We start from the raw sequence: 19,966 nt of genomic DNA, 5'->3' as shown, positions 1-19,966 counted from the left end.
AACTATATTTGAGTTTTTTAGGTACGTGTGGCCAGCCCATAGCACAAAGAGAAATTAATATGAAGTATGATAGATATCCACACAGTATAATCGAGGACCCAAACTGCAAAGTTTGTTTTTGCAAAGACAGCAAATTCATTGCATTCTTTATAAAAAAAGTTGAAAGTTATTTACTCCACAATGGTGTGTGAGTTAGCCTCTCGTTTCATCAGAGAGTACAGCAGAACATAGAAAGTTTGTAATTCTGTGTTTAACTGCAGGTGTTTGGTAGGTTTTTAACATTGTTCAGTTATGGACTGACTGCAAGATAGTTAGTGATCAAGATAATCTTTGGTGAGATGAGAATACTTGTACTTGCTGTAATCTTTATTTTCATTGGACTAAATGGTAAAGTCACTTTTTCTTCTACATCTTTAAACAGGAACTTTGATTTTCAACCAGCTTGGTAACACTAAAATGTTGGTAGTATATTCAAACAAACAATGGTAAACTTCCCTCCATTTTGCCTGCAACAAGAGCCCCACACTCTTTTGTTAGCAAAAGTTCTTCAGATGATGCATCATCTGGCAGATTTTAGAGCTGTTGTATCAACTACAGATTGTTGTTCCGCATTTTTGTATGCCCATATTCGTACTCTCTTGATGGTTCAAGAGAGAACTTTCACTCTCAAACGCGGGAGGTTTCACTAAAGTCCCACAAACCAAGATCCTGTTACTACACTGCTTTTTTCTCGCTGGCACACTGTTTAGCTGCAATAGAGACAGATTGTGAACATCTTTTGCCATATTGTTCCAGTATTGTGAAAACGGAGGCTGGAAAAACTCTGATCAAACTGCAGAAGAAGGCAGTGCTGATCAAATGTGAGCAACAATACTGTTTTTCACCTAAAATGTTTTCAGAAATATTTTAGTACTGTACTGTAATACCATATTGTTTTTTTACCAACTGGTACTGTTTCCTGTTTGAAAATGGACAACGAGCCAAAACCAAGCACCGCCCAACTTGCAGATGTCACCCGTCAGCAGGAGTGTTTATTGGTCCGGTGCAGCGTATTCTGGTTGTTGTAGCTTTTCTACCCTTAAGCAAAATATCATATCCATGTCATATTTTTGCTGTTTTCTCTGGTAATATAGCAACAATTTCAAAAATGTTTGCATCTTTCTACTGTGTAGACAGACCAGTTTCATGCAAGGGCCATCTTCCAAGGGGATAAATACCTCTTTAAGTAAGCAAAGTCTGTTTTCCCTGAAGTCTCGACTAACACTGATACTAGAAACCATCACCAAGGTCCGCTCTCATCCAAGTCATACCCCCTTTTGAAACGTCTTTCCCTCCACCTCCTTCACGCCTCCCCCTTCAGTGGTGTCCCCAACATAAGTGCTTTGATGTATAATTGACTTGTGTGCTCGACCACTCCTCTTCCTCTCTTTCCTCTATGCGCCCCCACCTCCAAGGACCCAGCTTATGGAAAAGGTAGGTTAAAGGGGAGAAGAGAAAGGGCGCAAGAGATGAGAGAAAATACAGACATAGCTCATAAGAGAGAATTTGGCAGGAAATATTGATTGTTACACAACTATTTTATAAGAAAAGTGTGAGGCAGGTAAGAGCCACTGCTAATACAAACCTTAGGCAAAATTTCAGGAGTCGTTACAAAGAAATCAATAAAAAGCTATTACAAAATGTTGTTGCACAGGCAAAGGAGACTGAAACAGTCGAAGACACAGACAAGCTTCAACACTCCTCTTGTTGAGCGCTCCATAACTGGTGTCATGTCTCATCAACAAGATGTAAGTTAATTTGACAACGTCTCATTCTGCTAATTGAGATAAAGAGAGCGATGAAAGGGGACTGAAATGATGGAAATAACAGGTTTGGATATTTGCTTTATTGTAGGAAGTACCAATTGCCATGTAATGATCACTTTATACAGAAGATGATTATACACATTGCCATTCTGCATTCGAGTCATTAGTGCTGCCAGTCATACAATCTGCAACCAGCCTAAACCTCGTAAACCTCAGCTACATTTGCCTGTATTACACTGAAAGTGTTTTTGTCTTGTTCACGTCCATCTTCTTCCTACATGCAGTGCTTTTTTTACTTGCTTGTCTCCCTGTCCCCACTCTTCTCTGCTGCAGAGCTACATGAAGTGATTGCAAACGGACCCCAGTAGTGATGTGGTCTCTGTGTACAGGCTCTCAGTCTGTTCAGATCTGTCTGAATTTCTGTATGTGATGTTCACATCCACTTCACTTCATTTTATTGACTCTTAAATTCATCACTTGCCATCCCAGTGTCAATACTCAATTGTAAAGCTGAAACTAATCAGGGATTTTCTTGCATTAGTGTTTGACTTGCTTTTGACATTTTGTCGCGAAATTAACAATTTTTATCTATTCCTTGTAGTTAAACTCGGCACAGTGCAGAGAGCAAATGTGTCAGACAAATATGCTTTACTGACGGTGAAATGTTTTTCTATGCTGCCAAAGCATCAGCTGAGGTAATACTGTTGACCAGAACAGATGGGTGGTAAAGACGTCAGTGCTGTAAAGTAATAGTTCCTCTGGAGAGGATTCAAACGTTTTTGGCAGATTGTTATGTTGGGATGGAAATTTTAAATTTTTATTCTAATTGCTCATAATTTCTAGCAGGCTGATCTGTCTGCTTATCACCTTTCCCTCTGCTTATTTCTCTCTCTCACACTTACAGTTATTGAAAATAAAAAGTCTGCATACTAATGCATATCTGAGGGTTCCACATTATTTTTATACACATTGGTCCTATTGGACTTCCTTCGCTAGTAAGCAGACAGAGGCATTTTATTGTTCCGGCTGTGTGGTCCCTGCTAAAAGACAAAGATAGTAGATATGAACTTTACCACACACTCACTCACACACATTGTTTGCAAGTAACCACTGACATTCTTATAACGCAGGAATAATGCAGACACCGGGGGTCATAGTGCAGGAGAAAGGCAGCCTGGATATAGGTATAAAGATGTGTCTGCAGTAGCTTGAAGTCTGTGAATTATGCATTGGATGGGAAGCATGTATATTTCTATGTGGGTGTGGGTGTATGTGTGTGTGAGCGTGTGTGTGAGCATGTGTGTCCGTGGAAAGACACCTGAGACATTAAGACTCATGGAAGTAGAGCCCCATCTGCCCTCATGATACCCCATGCCCCAGGCAACAGATAGAAAAGAGATGCTGATACAGAGCGCAGCGTACCTGTAGGACCAGACTGCAGAGCGGGGAGATTCAGGGGTATAGAGTTCACAATGTAGTGAAAACACACAAAAGGCTTTAAAACAAGCACACGCAGGGATACGAGGAGAGAGAGGAGAGAGAGGCAGTGGGAGAAAGAGAGCAGGGTATCTATTGAAATACAGCAGAGTGCACTGAGTCCCATGTGATGTTATAGAAATGAGATGGCCTCAACGGCTACTTAGACAGCAGTTCGTTTGAGAATGTGCCGTGTAAAGTGCAGCTTGTCTTGGTCATCAGCCCCCAAACACTTGCCGCCTTTACATGAAGAAGTGCTATAGTTTGCACAAAAGTCATGGCAAGTCATGCATCTCTGGATCTTGCATTGAAGAAAGAATAGAGGCAGACCATCGAGCACCAACCAGTAAAACTGAGATGTAGGAAAATAATGTGGATGGACAGTGTTTTCCCAGTCTTTCACAGGGCTAACACATATAATATTGTGTGTCAGTCCTATGATTCCACAATAAATCTAACGTACATATATTTGGACTTTGAGGGTGAACTAGCCTGGCTCCAGACAGAATCACTGCCCACATCTTTTTTTTTAGCAATTCAAATAGATTTGATGTTGAGCCAACCAGCGCTTTAGGTGGGATTGAGAATACGAAAATCATCTTTCTGTGCCAATGGTAGAAAAATGTTGACAGAAAAATGGGCAGAAAATAGCTACTAGAGTGGATGAGATCATACTGCTATACTGTAGACTGCTGGAAGGTGATTTTAAATGAGAAAAGAAACATTAAAGGTCCAGTGGGAAGGATTTAGGAGGATTTATTGGAAGAAATTGAATATAATATTTCACATTTCACATATTTCTGTTTTCATTCGTGTTTTCGTGCGTTTTTGTTACCTTAGAATTAGTCTGCATACACAACAATAGCTGTCACAAATGTACCTCGGTCCAATGAGGCTACCCTGCGTGACATTCACTCCTTGATGCTATACGTGTGTACTTTGTGTAATGTCAGTCGCTGAAGCAGTATATTGCTGCAGTGGCTCTGCTATTGGGCTCAGGGGCTGTGTGCTTTGTGCTACTGAATTAACTCAGGTAGCTGCTGACTCAGCTGCGTAGGCTACTGTTAGTGCAGCATGCCGATGTCATAGCTAACCAAATTTTTTGATTGGTTATCAGGATTTTCTACAAATATCACAAAAGAGGCTCTTAGAATAATTTACCAACCTGAGCTTTAACTGACAACAAAAAGGAGCAATAAGATCTCTTTGGGGATCTGTGGAGTCTGGCCTCTGTGTTCTGGCTGAACTGTTATGGGACATTGCAGATTACAGCAGTTGAGATAGTAAGAAAAGAGTGCATCAATGACTGTCCATGTCAACGGACAAAAAAACTCTTGATGTCTGAAATGGTACATCTGATGAAACATGTTTACCAAACCTCAAAGTTCTACTGGAAGTCACATTCATTTTGAGCATGTTTTAGCATAGATTAGCTACTTTGGCTACAGTCACTTGTTTCAAGTGAAATGTCAATCTCTCACAGGTTATCAAAATAATAATCAAACCTTTATTCAAGTGTTGGCATCAAACACAAACTGCCTTTTTGAATGCAACTTTTCAACTACGTTAATTTTGTCTTGCTCAGACTCTCTAAGTCTCTTCTTGTTACCTCACTTCATCTCTCTCCACCATGTTAGTTCCAGGTAACTGGCTGAACAATGAATGACTGCAAACTTGATCCAGCTACCATAAAAAGCCTCTCTTCCACTATGTAAAGTTACCACTCAGTATTGGATTATGGACCTTTGTAATGCTGTTCCAGATGTCTTTACAGGTACCATCGGTCTGTATAGTAAAAGCATGAAAACATGAAGGAACATGCTTCTTGCTCACAATCTTACATGCTACTAATATAGCTGTACAGGTCTATAGAGGCTGCAGGTTGATCCGTCTGCCTCTTGCTCTGCTCTTGGTCAAATAACTCTCATATGCACACACACACAAACAACAAATTCAAGCTGCCTACATACACAAACACACGCATCGCTTCAACTGGTCCCTGATTCCCCAACGTCTTTAAAAGAAAGTGTGGACTGATTAAAGTCAGAGTTTTACGGGGAGCTACGAAAAATATGACAAAATAAATAAATAAAGCAGGACTGTCTTGCCCCTCCAGGCACCAGCCGTTTATATGATAATCAGCTCGACTCTAATTTGCATTTAATTCTATTTTAAAAAACGACTTCTTGAAAAAAAGAAGTAGAGAAGAACAGGAAAAAAATATGTATGAGAGCAAGATATTCTGTAGGAGGAAAAGCAAACAGGCTTTGTTATCATTTACCTTTTCACTGTCTTTCATCAGGTAGTTAATTTTCTTTTGTTCATGCCAATTTGAGATTTCCTGGGGGGGCCATCCATTCCATAATAATAACATACTTGTATATCTTTACTGTATGTTCATATGTATACCGATAAATCCCAGTTTCCTTTATTAACAGATATTAAAATAGCCTTTTGACTTTGGTAGATGCACATTATTTTCCAAAAGCAACTTGCTCCAAATACTGAAGGTCAAGAAACAAAAGGACACTGCTCAACTTTCAATATAGCTACAGGTACTTCCTATAAATAAAATTATAAAAACAAATTGTTCACTTCCCCTTTTGGTATTCTCGATTGAGATGGATAACTTTCGACAACAGGTAGAAAGAAGGTGCAGGATTGTCGATGTGGCCCGTCCTTGTACCCTTCCCCTGGGATCAACCCATCTGCCTCTCTCTGTCTCTCTCTGGCCCTGTGGATCCCTGCAGCATGCCGGACCTGATTACCTTTACATTTAAACAAACAGTCCCAGCTCTTTGGAGGCAGTCAGCCATGAGCTCTGACAGGGAGGCTGAGGTTAGGCATTCAGGGGAGAAGACTGATCAGGAGATAAAGACATTATTTGTTTCTTTTCTCTGCTGATAAAATGTGCTTTCAGTACACACACACACACACACACACACACACACACACACACACACACACACACGCACATCCTTGTACTTGTCCTCATGAAGACCTTCCATTAGTTACATTGATTCCCTCCTAACCCTTTACTTTAACCATCAATTCTACCTCTTATTTTACCTGAACTTAAATCCCAATTGTAACTTAAGTAGTTCTAAAGGTATGAACTCGAACTCCAAGCCTTAAGGCCATCAAAGAAGTGAGTACATGACAAAACGGAAAGTCCTTAATCGAGCTAAAACTGAAGTTAAAGGAACATGTAACAAATTGAATATATGCTCTCTTACACACATACACAAGCAAGTAAACACACAAATTCATAAGCTGTCCTTGCCTTTCAAGCGTGGCTCCTCTCGCTGTCTGTTGGTGTGGAATCATTTTGTTCGGCTGAGTGCCTCTTCTCAAATCGCCCATCGCTCAGCCAGGCCGCCAAGTGGACAGAGTGCAAGAGCAAGATGGAATGCAAGGAGGATATAATGCGAGACATTTTTTGCCATCTGTTTTTGTCCAGCACACAAAGACCTGCTCCGTATTATGTGTTGTATTATGTGTTCCTGACCAGTTTAACAGAAATTCATTGGGTACAGGAGGTCAAGTGAATTGCCAGAGAAAGGCTTACTGCTGTCAGAAAAGGGAAGAAGAAAATGAATGGCAGCTTTGTGAGGGAAGTGCATTCAAACAATAACGCCAATCCAGTCAGTGAAGCAATTGATTTTCTGACAAGACCAATCATAATCCAATAAAAAAAGCAGCATTTGTTAGGATAAAACACGCACATGCACACATCATTTTTGAAATACAGATGGTTCTAACATACTCTGGCTTACTGTCATTTGTAGGGGCATTTCTACAAGTCTCTCTAAAGAGTGGGCTTTCACTTCATTAAAGATCAGCTCTTCTCATTCTTTGCCGCTTTGTTGCTATCACCACAGGGATCCTCAGATGAGGGAGGAAAGAGAAAAGCAAAATCAGGGTTTGGAGGACCAGGTGGCTTGTTGTGACTGATGCCCCCACTGCAGCACTAATACACAATAACAACCCAGAAACTTTGGGGGAAATCACAGGGAAAGAGCATCCTTGTCAAGCAGTGGAGTCAAGAAATTTCATGTGACCATATTGTATTTACTATAGGCATTTGCACTAAGTTAGACAAGTTAAAAGGGACAAAAAAGGGTTCTACATTTTAGGAGAAGAACTCTTTGTTCTTGTTTCTAGCCTAGCTAATAAACACAGGGTAGTATAGTTAAACAGAAGATAGAAGCATAGGTTAACAGTAAACGTCATACACTGTTGCCATAAAGGGAGCTGTACACTTTTCATAAAACTTTATCAGTGGTTAACACCATTTAAGGAACTCTGCTCTGTCTTTAAGTTTTTAACTCTGAGACTAGACAGCTTACAAGTAGCAGTCTTTCAGTGCCACTGGATTCATCATACTTACTGCATTTAAACGTCAATCTTTTCCCTCAGTGCACGCTCTCCTCTCTTAATCTCATGCATTTTGAGGATAAGGTCCTTTGAGAAAATATGCACTGAGACAAGAAAATATCAAATAATAGGAATTCTCCGCTTATCTTTTAGCTAGTCCTGTAGGAAGTTCTGTCACCTTATTACCTGGCTTGAAGTTTCATTGATTGACCTGTTTGCAATAGGTATACGTTCTTACAGCAACAATGTTTACCAGCTGTTAAACAGAAATGCAAATATCATTTACGCTTTAACTGGACGGCTCACAGTTACACATAGACAACTGGCTTATCATTTCAAATTCAATGAGTTGTGCTTTCACAGCTGTCACCCCTCAGTTTCAGAGCAAAGCTCCATCACAGCAATCTGTCTTCCAAGAATGCATCAGTCCTGGAATTGGAGTAAAACTACTGATAGGCACACCTATCACCAGATTGCATGTTGTCGCTCAGGCAGTCTGTCTCTTAGCTCAAGATACCACTCAACACTCAGGCAGCAATGATGGCATCAGCCACCTAGGCTTTACCACTGGGGCTGCTAAGATTAAAGGGCTTTATGAGGTGGGTTTCATACCTCCACCTCAGCTCCAAGCACAGTGTCCGCCTTGATATCTCAGGTGCATACAAGAGGACTGTTGCTCTGTGCCACTGGGAACACGTGGGCTTTAAAGGAACCTCTGGCACAACTGTTGCCATGAGTGGAATTGTAATGACAGACATCCTTTTATGGGTAGGGCCGTCTCATTGGTTTGTGGATGTTATTGCTATGACACATGATTTAAAGCTGTTACTAGCCCCCTTGGGCCTAAGGGCTCATTTTACCAGGGACATGGCTGCAACAGGGAGCTGATTCCATTAGGTGTCTTTCCAAGAAATATTGTATGAATGTTAAGCCACAAGCTGCACTTCTGCACAGCACATTGGACTGGTTCATTTATCAAGATTTTTCTGAAATTGTGATGGTACATACAGAGTCCTCACTCTTTGTGAATCTGATTCCTTTGGGAGTATTTTCTCTGTCTCTTTTAATCTGTTTGGCACCATGGGGAAGAACAACTGAACAGCTCAATAATTTCATCATCATCAACATCATCAAATTAGAATAATATATATACAGAGGTCCTCATGCGGCACACACACAGTACACAAACTCTACACGAACTATATTCATGTTTATTAGGAGGATTAAAACTGCTGAAAAGCCAGAGTGTGGTTTGGCTTCCTTTTTACAAATGGAGTATAAATCATTTTTGTATAATTTTCCCCATTTACCGTTGGAGCCTTGCAGATGAAGGACACTTAGTCTTGTTTCAATATGAGTGAATTATTGATAAGCTAATTTCAAATGTGAAATATGGCTTTGTGTGTCACCTCTATGATTAATTTAAGTGTTCTTGTGATTCACCTGCTTCGGCATCTCTGCCAGAGCTGCACACTGCGAAATCATTACCAGTGCCCTGACCTGACCTATTTATATACTGGAGTATGTATTATAAATCCATCAAGAAGTTGTGCAGTTCATATATTTCATGAATATATACTTTATATTGATAGATTCAAATTACCCTGGGGTATATTTGTGATTCAAGTCTTTTTCAACTTCTGACATTATATTTGTGATCAACATTCTTCTTTTCAAAGGATCGATGCCAGTCCTTGCTTGAACCTGGTTGTGGTGTGCACTGACTGCCAAACATGGACAAAAATCCAGGGGCACTCGGCTGTGTACAGGGTTTTGTTTATGTTTAATGGTTTGGTTGGGGTTTATTTTGCCCGAAGGTCACATCAGAGTGCCTTGCCATACAGTAGTGGCACTTTGGCTGACCAGAGGCACACTTGGGAGGCATTTGGGCTGATCAGAGCATCATTTGGGGGGTTCAGCCTTTGAGCAAATATTAAGCACTCAGAGTGACCAATTAGGACACAGAAGTGGTAATTTAAAACAGAGAATACTGTCACTGAAGATTTAAAATCTTTGGATTGTCCATATGGTATTTTTTAGTCTCTTATGGTGAAGCTGAATGTTGAATTTTACCTGAAAGAAAGGGCTGTACGGAGTGTGCTTTCACAAGCGTAATAGCAAGTAATGGGACATCATACTAGGAACTAATAATTTATGTCCACTTTTGGCTTTCACTTATTGTAGTTCAAAGTGTTACTTAGTGCTCCAAATTGTGACAATATCCCCAAATGGCTTTGAATCAGCCTGCCTAAGTCAGGTCAGTCATCAATGTGGAGATTATATTATTATACTGATTAGCATTTCATTGATACTGTGTTTGTTTTGTGATCCCTGAAATTGTTGTTTTGGGGTCTCATGTCCTTTTATTAAGTTGTGGAACATGCTGTGATGCTATGGTGCTTTTCGTTAGTAGCACTTAATTGTAATTGCTATCTACTTAATTTATGTTAAACCTGCAGTGTGGAACCTTTGTCTCCCCCTTCTGGCATTGAGAGTAATTGCATTAACACTGATGACGCGCTTATGATGCTAAATGCTCTGCCATACTCCTACTTTCTGTAGTCTACGCTGTTACTACGGTTGCTTCCTCCTTCAGCTCTGGCAAACCAGGCTTTGCTGTTTGATGTAAATTGCATCAGTACTGGTTCGCCAGCACGGCAAAGTCAGCACAGACACCAGATATAAAAACTCTTCTATACTCGCGAAATTCAAAGAGATTTACCCATCAGCAATAGGCTTAATCAGCATCGCGTATCGCAAATGTAACAAACATCCATTTATATGTAAAAGACCCACTCTGCAGGTGCAGCGGTTTTGTTGGTTGAGCTGCTTTTAAGCATAAAAAAGCAACACATTTTAGTTTTCAATTAAACAAATTATTCCAGTTATAGAGTTTCAATTTCATGATATGATCATTTGTGTTTGTTTCATCAGTTACAGCCAGGGTTAGGATTGATTCTCCAGTGACAAGCAGATAGTACCACAACAGTAGCACTGTCTCTATTGTTATATATAGACCCTTCACATTGAATTAGAACATCTATTAAACAAGTGATTGGACTCATTCTTAGATGCCGCCACCATGATGTAACCAGCTAATCAAAAGCCAGAAACATTTTACATGCATGTATAAAGCCTTTTTCTTGCCTTACCTCTCACTTAATTATTTCACTTCTTTATCTCCTCATTTGCAATACATTCTCTCACATGGGTCAGAATAATGCCAGTGGCAGTGTGATAAGGCGCCACATGTGGAAGGCATTGATAGAGGGACAGAGGTTGTGAGAGGCAAGCAGCGAAAGGGTGAGCGGTGCCGGTACAATCACATGCCTGCTGGGTTGGAAGCGGAGAGCAGACAGCTGGGGAGGAACTGAGAACCTTGTGAGCAGTGTAGGTGTAATCATGACTCTATTGTAGTGAACAGCTGGGCCTCTGGAGCTGCGAGCAGCAGGGGGCCAAAGCCTGGGCACTACCCCTGCAAATCACCATGTCTTTAACATTTCTGACAATATAAGAGCAGAACATTGTACTCAAGTCTGTGGGTTTGCAATGGCCTTTACCAGGTAGAACAAAAAGTTGAGTCAACTTCAAATAACAGAAATAATATGCCATAGACTGACTTTTGACTGCCATTCCTTACTGAATCAACGAAGCTTGGCCTACAAGTAGCTGGGTAGCAGTTGAACAGTCAACCAAATGTGGTGAAGGTTAAGTGGGCTACTTGAACACCCATAAAGCACTCTGATAGCCACATAAACACAAACATACACATTCAAGCCTGAACGCAAAGACAACTAAAGACCAGTTTTACAGAAGTTGTCGTGTGTGGAACAAGTGTGGGTCATTCAGGTTCCATCTCCACATATGTAAAGGTGAGATTTGATCCAACATACCCTGACAAATAAAGCCAATGCAGTAAATACACAACCAAAAATATTTGATTTTCATTTTTTGGTGAATGTGCTCACTCTGTCACAGGCACATTCAACAGGCCATTACAGTTTTAAGCACAGTAGTGTTTTTTCCTATCATCAACTATCTGTAGATAGTTCAGTTAAAAAAAATTCTGGTTTGAATATAGAATCAGTGTAGTTTCTTTGTTGTTAGAAATATAACAGATAAGCAAATCAGGAGGAAATTAAGTACTTGAATGTTGAGAGGGATGCTGGCATGTATCCGACAAAGTACTTAGGGCTGTTCAGGTCATTTTTTTGGTTGATGAATTAACTTTTAGTTTGATTGTCAAGAATGGTAATGAATGCATTCAGTGTGCACTTAGCAGATAAATAGAAGAATACTAACCATGTTTGTCCTCTGCACTGTTAAAAAAATAGAGGCATTATGGCATAAATTCCATCGCTGATGGAGACCAATCTTCATTTCCTTAGAGAGAAGGGAAAGTGCAGTGTAGAGGTATTACTTTTGCATTCCTGTTTTAATGAGTAGCAGTTATATGCTACCAATGGAAGTCAGTATAATTCAAATTCAGGCTGATAATGATGATTCTTTTAAAGAAAAATATTACGTAGGATCTAAGAATTTCTATTCTTCTTGCTGTTTACTTCAGTATGCTTTTCATAGCACTTTGCCATTGCAAAAGTTGTGATTGGGTGATTTGCATGATTTTTGGAACGAATCGTACTCTAATTTGCGGCTTTTAGCTTGTGCACCTGAAGAGCATAATTTGCCTTTACACTGCAGTCTGGGTGAATTTGGCTTCAGCTCTTCCATCACTCGATTAATGCATAAATGAATTAAACTAAGTTGTTGTTGGACAGAACATCATCATATTGTGCTGACTGCTCCCTCAAGGACTCCCTATAGGAGAGAGAGCTGACATTTAACCGCTGAGATCCATTACACATAGAGCTCCAGCACTCAGTGGACTTTATCCCCTGTCATCCCTCATGGTCCCAGAGAGAAGCTGGGCCATGTAGTCCAGAGGTCTGGCCAGCCTTGACTCTCCAGGGCCCCCCAAAGTTTCCCTGTCATGTTGAACCTGAGATTTGGCCCACAGGAGACAAGCACTCTGCTGCCTTCAGCCGAGGCAGTAGAGACAGCGGTGCAAACACCACCGTATTATACAGCAGAGACACAGTTAAAAGGGAATACGGTCTCCCTGCTTTATTACAGAAGTCTCATGGCTGTTAGTGACGGGCTTTGACTTTCATATGCTCATACATATACTCTCGCTTTCATTCTTCTCTCACTGTCCGTCTTCCGTTAAGTCCTTGTTTTTCTCAATCTCCTTACAAGTTGTGGTCTGTCTTTTTCACTCATTTCTAACATTGTTGTTCCTCCTTTTGAGCCTGTGGGTTTGGGAATGAATCAATATCCTTCACTTTGTTCTATTTTACTTTGAATATTACTTTCTTGCAATCAAACTACACACAATATTGAATGAAATATTTCATCTTAAAGCCCATATGTAGAAATTGGCCCTTTGTGTGATTTGGCTCCGCTTACAGTTTCTGAGTGGACACAACTGTCGTAAATACAAATCCCATGTCTGTAACAATTTGTCAGACGTAATAATGGCTATCTACAAACAAAACGTATGAGGTCACAACAGTGTTATGTGTTGAAAACGTGTACGTTGAAGTAAACATGTATGTAACACTGTGATCCTACTCTCTCACTGAAGTTACATAGTGCAGAAACAAGTGATAGGGGGACGGAGTGGCTGACACAGAGACACCATTCACCCTATTACATCAAAATGATTTTGAAGCTGTTATGTTAAGGTAAAAAGTTCCATAATGTTGCTCTAAGTAGGCACAATAAGTGTTCAGACCCTTTATTTATTACCTTGTAGAACAACCCTTGGCAGTGATTCCAGCAGCTGCAATGGTCTTTTCTTGGTATCCCTTTAGTGTCCCCCATTCTTCCCTGCAAATCCCTCAATCTCTTTCAATTAGGACCGAGTGCATTTGTGGTCTTCAGATGTCTCCAACTTTTTTCATCTAAGTTGACTTTAAGAGCCAAGGATTGTTTCTGAAGCCAATCCAGCATTGTCTGTACTGTGTGATTTGTTTTAACATGGAGTTTTGGTTGAGGGTGTTTTGGAGCAGTCTTCTTCAAGGGTCTATCTCTGTGAAAGGAATCCATTCCCATAGCATGCTAAAAGCACCATACTTAATTGTAATTGGACTGTATTAAATAATGTATTAACTGTGGGGTGGTTTCTCCTGATGTATTGTGATTGCTGGGATGTGGCATTCAGGCAAAAAGGTTCTTCTTTTGGCTGTTGTGTACTACATCTGAAGTGACTTTCATCTTCCCACACTACTGCAAAGGTCTGATTGATGAAATGCTGCAGGCTCTGCCATCTTTGCAGAGAAACTCTGAAGCTCTATCAGGGTCATTGGGTTCTTGGTCACTTGCCTGACCAACACCCTGTTTGCCCATTTGCTGACTTTGGCTATAGCGGCAGGTCTCAAAAGGATCATACATTTCCAGACTCCTTCTTTTACACAATTATGCCCACATTGCTCCTGGGAGTGTTCATTGATTTAGAAATTTCTTCCACTCTTCCATGGATTTCTACCTCATCACAATTTTGTCTTCGGGGCTTCCAGGGGTTTCTTTTTTTGGTACTGGATGTACTGTGACCTATGGGACCTTGTTTACAATAATGTGTGCCTGAACTTCTCACAAGTGGCTTTTGACCAAATTCTGGGCACATTTCAATGATAAGATAAAAAGGGGTGATAGCCAAGGGTCTAGATACTTGGGTGCTTTTCTCTTTCAGAATAAATGAGTTTGCAAGAATGTATATTGCATTATTATGAAGTATTAAGAGTAAATTGATGCAACATTTAAATAAATTCTCAATTAGGTTTATAACACAAGGGGCCTGAATAGTGAGAATGTTCTAAATTTTAAATATCTGTATCTCTATCCCCCTCTGTATACACTCTGTATGTCTCTCCTCCCCCTCACCTTCCATAAGTAGTAGCTTCTCAGATGGAGAAGGGGATGATTCCTGCAGTGCACTTCAGATAAGACACATCAGGGAGCTCTCTTCATCCCTCTCCAACTGTCTTACCACTTAACATTCTGGTTCCCATAGGAAATAGCCCCCATTTATTTAAAAGCTACAAAGCACCGTCAAGGCACATATACAGGAATATGCACCATGGCTAACCAAATGGCTTTTGCACTTGAAGGAATTGGTAGAGGCACAAACAGTTCTTCTTAGCTAGCTCAGAGTGGTACCCAGTATAACAGCCACTGGTCTCATCAGTCCTTGCTAGGAATTGTTTATTGTGTGACTTGTTTATGAAGAAGTAATTGGACAGTCTTATAGGGTAATAAAAACCCAGGGATTCACTGTCTAGCCTTTTGCGCTTGGTCACCCACATTGACTTGTAATCGGCATCACACGGGTCCAATCAATGGTCTGATGGCAAGCTATTGAGACCCAGTGGAAGGTACAAAAGGCCAAGACTATATGTCTGAAGGCTCTTTACTCTCCGATGAGCTCCACGGTGAGCTGCAATGAGCAGATTACCAGATGGGTTGTAGTGCTCTCTGTAGCAGTGGGCTGCTGGAATGTAGTGAAATTATCTTAAGTAGCTCATGATCACAAGGCAGCTGTTTAAATAGGTTCTTTTATTGTTTGTCTCTGAGGACTGATATGCACCACTTATGCAAACAGGGGCAGTTTGACCTTGAAAGCCTTCCAGGGGGGATAAAGGGAAAACAAGAAGATAAGAATGAATAAGGTGAATGGATGGTGGTTATGCTGTGATTCTGTTAGCAGGCATCAGAGCCTCTAGAGCAGCTCAAAGAGGATCTTCACCTGCATATGGCCGAGCCTGCTAACCTCTGAAGTACCACATTGGCACATACAGCTGATAGTTGGTCATCTGTGCTTCTCGGCAAAGCTTTGAACTGTTGTTGCTTGAACTGCTTTGAACACCGTGGCACTGTCAAATCAGGAAGATCAAAACTGATGTTCGTGTGTGTGTTTACTTGTTTGAGTGTGTGGCATTATTTACTGAACCTTGTGGCATTTGACACTGGGCGGTGTTAATGAGTCATTGTTTCACAGGCTGCTGTGTTGAGAGAGATAGAACCTGGCATCCTTTAGGGGAGGAAAATGAAACGTCATATCACACACTTTCTCCTCACACATCCAGATCTCATCCATACACACACGCGTTCTCTTTCCAAAAAGAAGTACACGCACACGCACACACTCACCTAATGCTTAACTGTCAAACTGCCTCCTTGACATCAAAGCAAAGTTGATAAAGCAGACAACCATGCTAGACACACATACAGGTGTACAAGTGCACACACCCAAACAAACAAGCTCAAGCAGGAATATTTAATTCACTCACCTAGAGTTTGAATCTGTGCATTTTTATCCATTTAATTTGTGCCTGTGCTCCAGTGTCATGCTGCAGGCTGAGGGGTACCTTTTACAGGTGTTTCCACTTTCGCGTAAGCAGACAACTTGACAAGGATAATAAATATATCAGAGAAATGCAGCTTAGATGTTTATTCAAATGCAGTAATTGTCGTGGGGGAGTGGATTAGAGACTCTGTTCTTTCACTCAGGAACTATTGATGAGGTTTGCTTCAGCTGTGTGCTGCAGTGAAGCTTCTGTGAGCAGAATATGAGTAACGGACTGACTTTCCAAAGAGACTTTCTAAGTCATGTTGTTGTTCTGGTTATTCCTCTTTTTTCCTTATACACAATTACACTCCTTTTTGTTTTTCATCTAAGTTATCTTAAATGCATATTTGGGCTTTGATATCTAATTATTGACAACAGTTTCACTAACATTAGTTAGGAGACCTGATTTACCCGTTGGGACACAGTGAAAGAAAATGACAGCTTGAGAGATGTCGCTATTGGGTAGATTTGGTTTATCAAAGACGACAGAAATAACAGCTGTGCTGATTTCTCATATCTCTGCAATGCAAACCAAGCTAGTTGTCCACCTGGAAGTGACTGCTGTTGATAATGTGACATCACAATCATTCAGTCGAAAAGAAAGGCTTCCTTATCCCCTGTCCTCGTTTTGCCAAAGTCTTAGCAACAGTAGCCCCCAAAAACATTGGAACTTGGGAATGCGTGTTAGCAGGAAAACTTTCAAATATTCTTATTTTGATCTAAAATACAATAACTTTTAATATATCAGGCTCAGAAATGACCTGTGACCCTGTCTGCATACATCAGGGCATTTCCAACTTCAAGGCTGAGAGATTGAGATATCTGTTGCTCTCTCTGGCATCTGTTGCTCTCCTCGTCTTCCCCTGCAGCTACACTCCTCAGATCCCTTTCCTCTGTCTGTCCCTCAATTCCCACGTGGAAATCTGGCTTAATCTGCTGAGACAGACCAGTTTCCAGCACTGCTCATGCATGTGTAGAGCCCAATGGGGTAAGTTAAAGGAAAGAAATCAAGCGAGAGGAATGCCAGAAGCAGAGAGACCAAGGAAGTGTATGTGCAGCTGCTGTAATGTAAAGTCATGTAGACAGAGGCAGTTAGCTCGCTGTTATGTTGTTGTGTTACATGGCTGATGGCCCCCTGTCCTTGAGAGTAAGATAGTGGGTCAACAGCTCTCAGTCACACACATTTTACCGCTGAAATTAGAATAAACATACACACACACACACACACACACACAAACACACACACACACACACACACACACACACACACACACACACACACACAGACAGTCTCACCCCACATGTTCATACTGTCCAAACAAACATATACATGTTCCAACCCAAGAATTCACACAAACACACACCATTTTATACACCATGACACAGCAAGATATTAGCACAAGGTAGTATACACACAAATACACAAAAACTTACCCACATACATGCAAATACACCTCCACACTCCCCTGACACCCATGCAGACAGACTGTGGGGTCAACTGCTCTCTTACTGTGTCACTTTAGCTTTGGCTCAGTGCCCAGCTCAGTTCAACACCATGACCTCCCCATGTGGTCAACCTCTCCCCCTGCAGTAAACAAGGCCACACACCCTGGACTGTGTGTGTGTGTGTGTGTGTGTGTGTGTGTGTGTGTGTGTGTGTGTGTGTGTGTGTGTGTGTGTGTGTGTGTGTGTGTGTGTGTGTGTGTGTGTGTGTGTGTGTGTGTGTGTGTGTGTGTGTGTGCGCGCGCACAGGTGAGTGTGTGAGAGACAAAGAGAGGGAGAGAATATGGGCTTTTGCGAGCATTTCTGTCCCGTAATATATCTGGAAAACAACCATTTTTCCTTGTATCTGTAGGCATTCTCATTTCTTATAGTTTACACAATTTTGTGTGTGTGTGTGTGTGTGTGAGAGAGAGAGAGATAAAATTCCAATTAATGGGGATGCTCCTTAAACTTAGACAGTCAAGCCTCTCTGCAGTACCTGGGGAGTGTTTCTTCATATGGCCACCTCTTTTTGTCAGGTTTCAACAATGACCATGACCAAGACAAACCTCCGATGTGGCATTGTGCAGCCTTTCTGCCCAGTTGATAATTCTTAACTCTAAACTCAAGGCAGTTTTGGGTGGCAGTACAGATAGACAAAGCTTATCTTTAATGATAACAAGGAAAGACAAATACTTTCTGGCTGTAGGTTATCCCTATGTGCACAAGGAACTCTAAAAGAAGGAAGGGTCATTACGTCACTGAATCGTGCTTTGGTGCCTGACTGCGGTGTTGGCTGTATTGAAGTCTATGGGAGATGCATGGAGAAACCCACTAAAACCCTATCTAACAAATCTATGTTGTATGAATTCTGATGAAGAAAGCCTCTAGAAAATGAAAGAACACACTTTAGAGAGAAGGTTAACGACTGTTTTTCCTCCCAAATGATTGACAGGGCTAATAATATCTATAAGTATCAGTCAAACCAAATAATGCTGATGAGACTGCAATTACACTGCAAACAGGAGCCTTTCCCAATTGAAATCAAGGGACGAACAACTTGCCGATAAAAAGTCGTTAACCTACAGTACACCTAAACCTTTAACTGGAAATGCCCAGTACATTGCTCTTTTTTAGAGCCGTGAAACAAACATTTCCATATTTCTGACCAATCATTAAGATTAAGATTGGCTTTATTTATCCCACAACGGGGAAATTCACTTGTTACATCAGCTCGAGATGCAACAGGACAGGAAAAAGAATCAGAAAAATATGCATAAAGTCAAATAGAAAATAAATAGACAAAAAACAAGATATTTACAAAAAAACAATAAGATATTTACAAAAAACAAACAAGTGAGTGGAAAGTGATTGTTCAGGTAGTGCTTGAGTTAAACAGTCTGATGGCTGTTGGGGATAAATGATCTGAGGTAGCACTCATTCTTACACAGCGGGTGTAAGACTGCTGAAAGAGCTGCTCGAGGTTTCCACAGTCTGGTGCAGGGGGTGAGAGGTGTTTTCCATGATTGACGTCAGCTTGGCTAACATCCTCTTCTCACCCACCACCCATCATGCAGTGTTTTCCAAGGGTTTGGTTTTAAAATGATGCTGGATGGCTCCAACATTTGTCTTATTAAAGTGGGTGAATGATGCTGTAGCGGTGAGCAAGCACCCAGAGGAATCGAAGAAGTTGAATTCACCTTTAATCTTCTTCCTCTTCAACATTTGGTATCCATAATGGTCAATATTTAAAACCAACTGTGTGTGATCTCATTTTGTTCAACATTGCCGTCATTTATCCAGTTTGACCAGGAATACATTGTTATTTGCAGTCATGATCTGGACGAGTAGCTGCAGGGAATTAATATACACATTCACAGTCACAACTAGGTCACTGTGTTCCAAAAATTATCACTGAATCAAATTGTCCTCTGTGGCTATGTAGTTAGATAAGGCCTCCGTGTTAACCACATATGAAGGTCATAAGTTCAGTCTCTACTTCAGCAGACATATATTAGTATTCATCCTGAACATTTCTCTAAGTCTGTACTCCTAATGCCAACATTTGTGTGTGTCTTTCAGAACACACCAGTGGGCAGATCGGTGTTCATGGTGAACGCAACAGACCCAGACCAGGGTACCGGAGGCAGTGTGCTCTTCTCCTTCCAACCACCTTCTCCCTTCTTCGCCATCGACGGAGCCCGAGGCACCGTCACCGTCATCAGACCTCTAGACTACGAGACAACCTCAGCATACCAGCTCACTGTCAACGCCACGGTTAGCACACAAATGAGAGGCATTCTGTCTCTACAACAGTCAAGTCAAATGAATCCATGTGCATATACTTAACTTCTGTTTTTATTTCTATCAGGATCAAGATAAAGTGAGACCCCTGTCCCGGCTTGCCAACTTAGCTATC

At 41.0% G+C, this 19,966-nt stretch overlaps 1 protein-coding gene across 3 annotated transcripts in view; it reads left to right on the top strand.

The window, feature by feature from the left end:
- cdh23 (cadherin-related 23) overlaps positions 1–19,966 on the top strand; it is a 174,082-nt gene that overhangs the window by 53,064 nt on the left and 101,052 nt on the right. For all 3 annotated transcript variants that reach the window (XM_084375965.1, XM_084375966.1, XM_084375964.1), the window contains 2 exons: positions 19,630–19,824; positions 19,919–19,966. The exon at positions 19,919–19,966 is cut by the window's right edge and continues 81 nt beyond it. In XM_084375965.1, the coding sequence (XP_084232091.1) occupies positions 19,630–19,824; positions 19,919–19,966 (243 nt within the window). The remainder of the gene's footprint in view (positions 1–19,629; positions 19,825–19,918) is intronic.

This window comes from Pagrus pagrus (genome assembly GCF_965226575.1).
Source record: "Pagrus pagrus genome assembly, chromosome: 15".
In the NCBI taxonomy this organism is placed as follows: domain Eukaryota; kingdom Metazoa; phylum Chordata; class Actinopteri; order Spariformes; family Sparidae; genus Pagrus; species Pagrus pagrus.
Note: the sequence above shows the minus strand (reverse complement) of the source record. Positions and strands in the feature narration are given on the sequence as shown.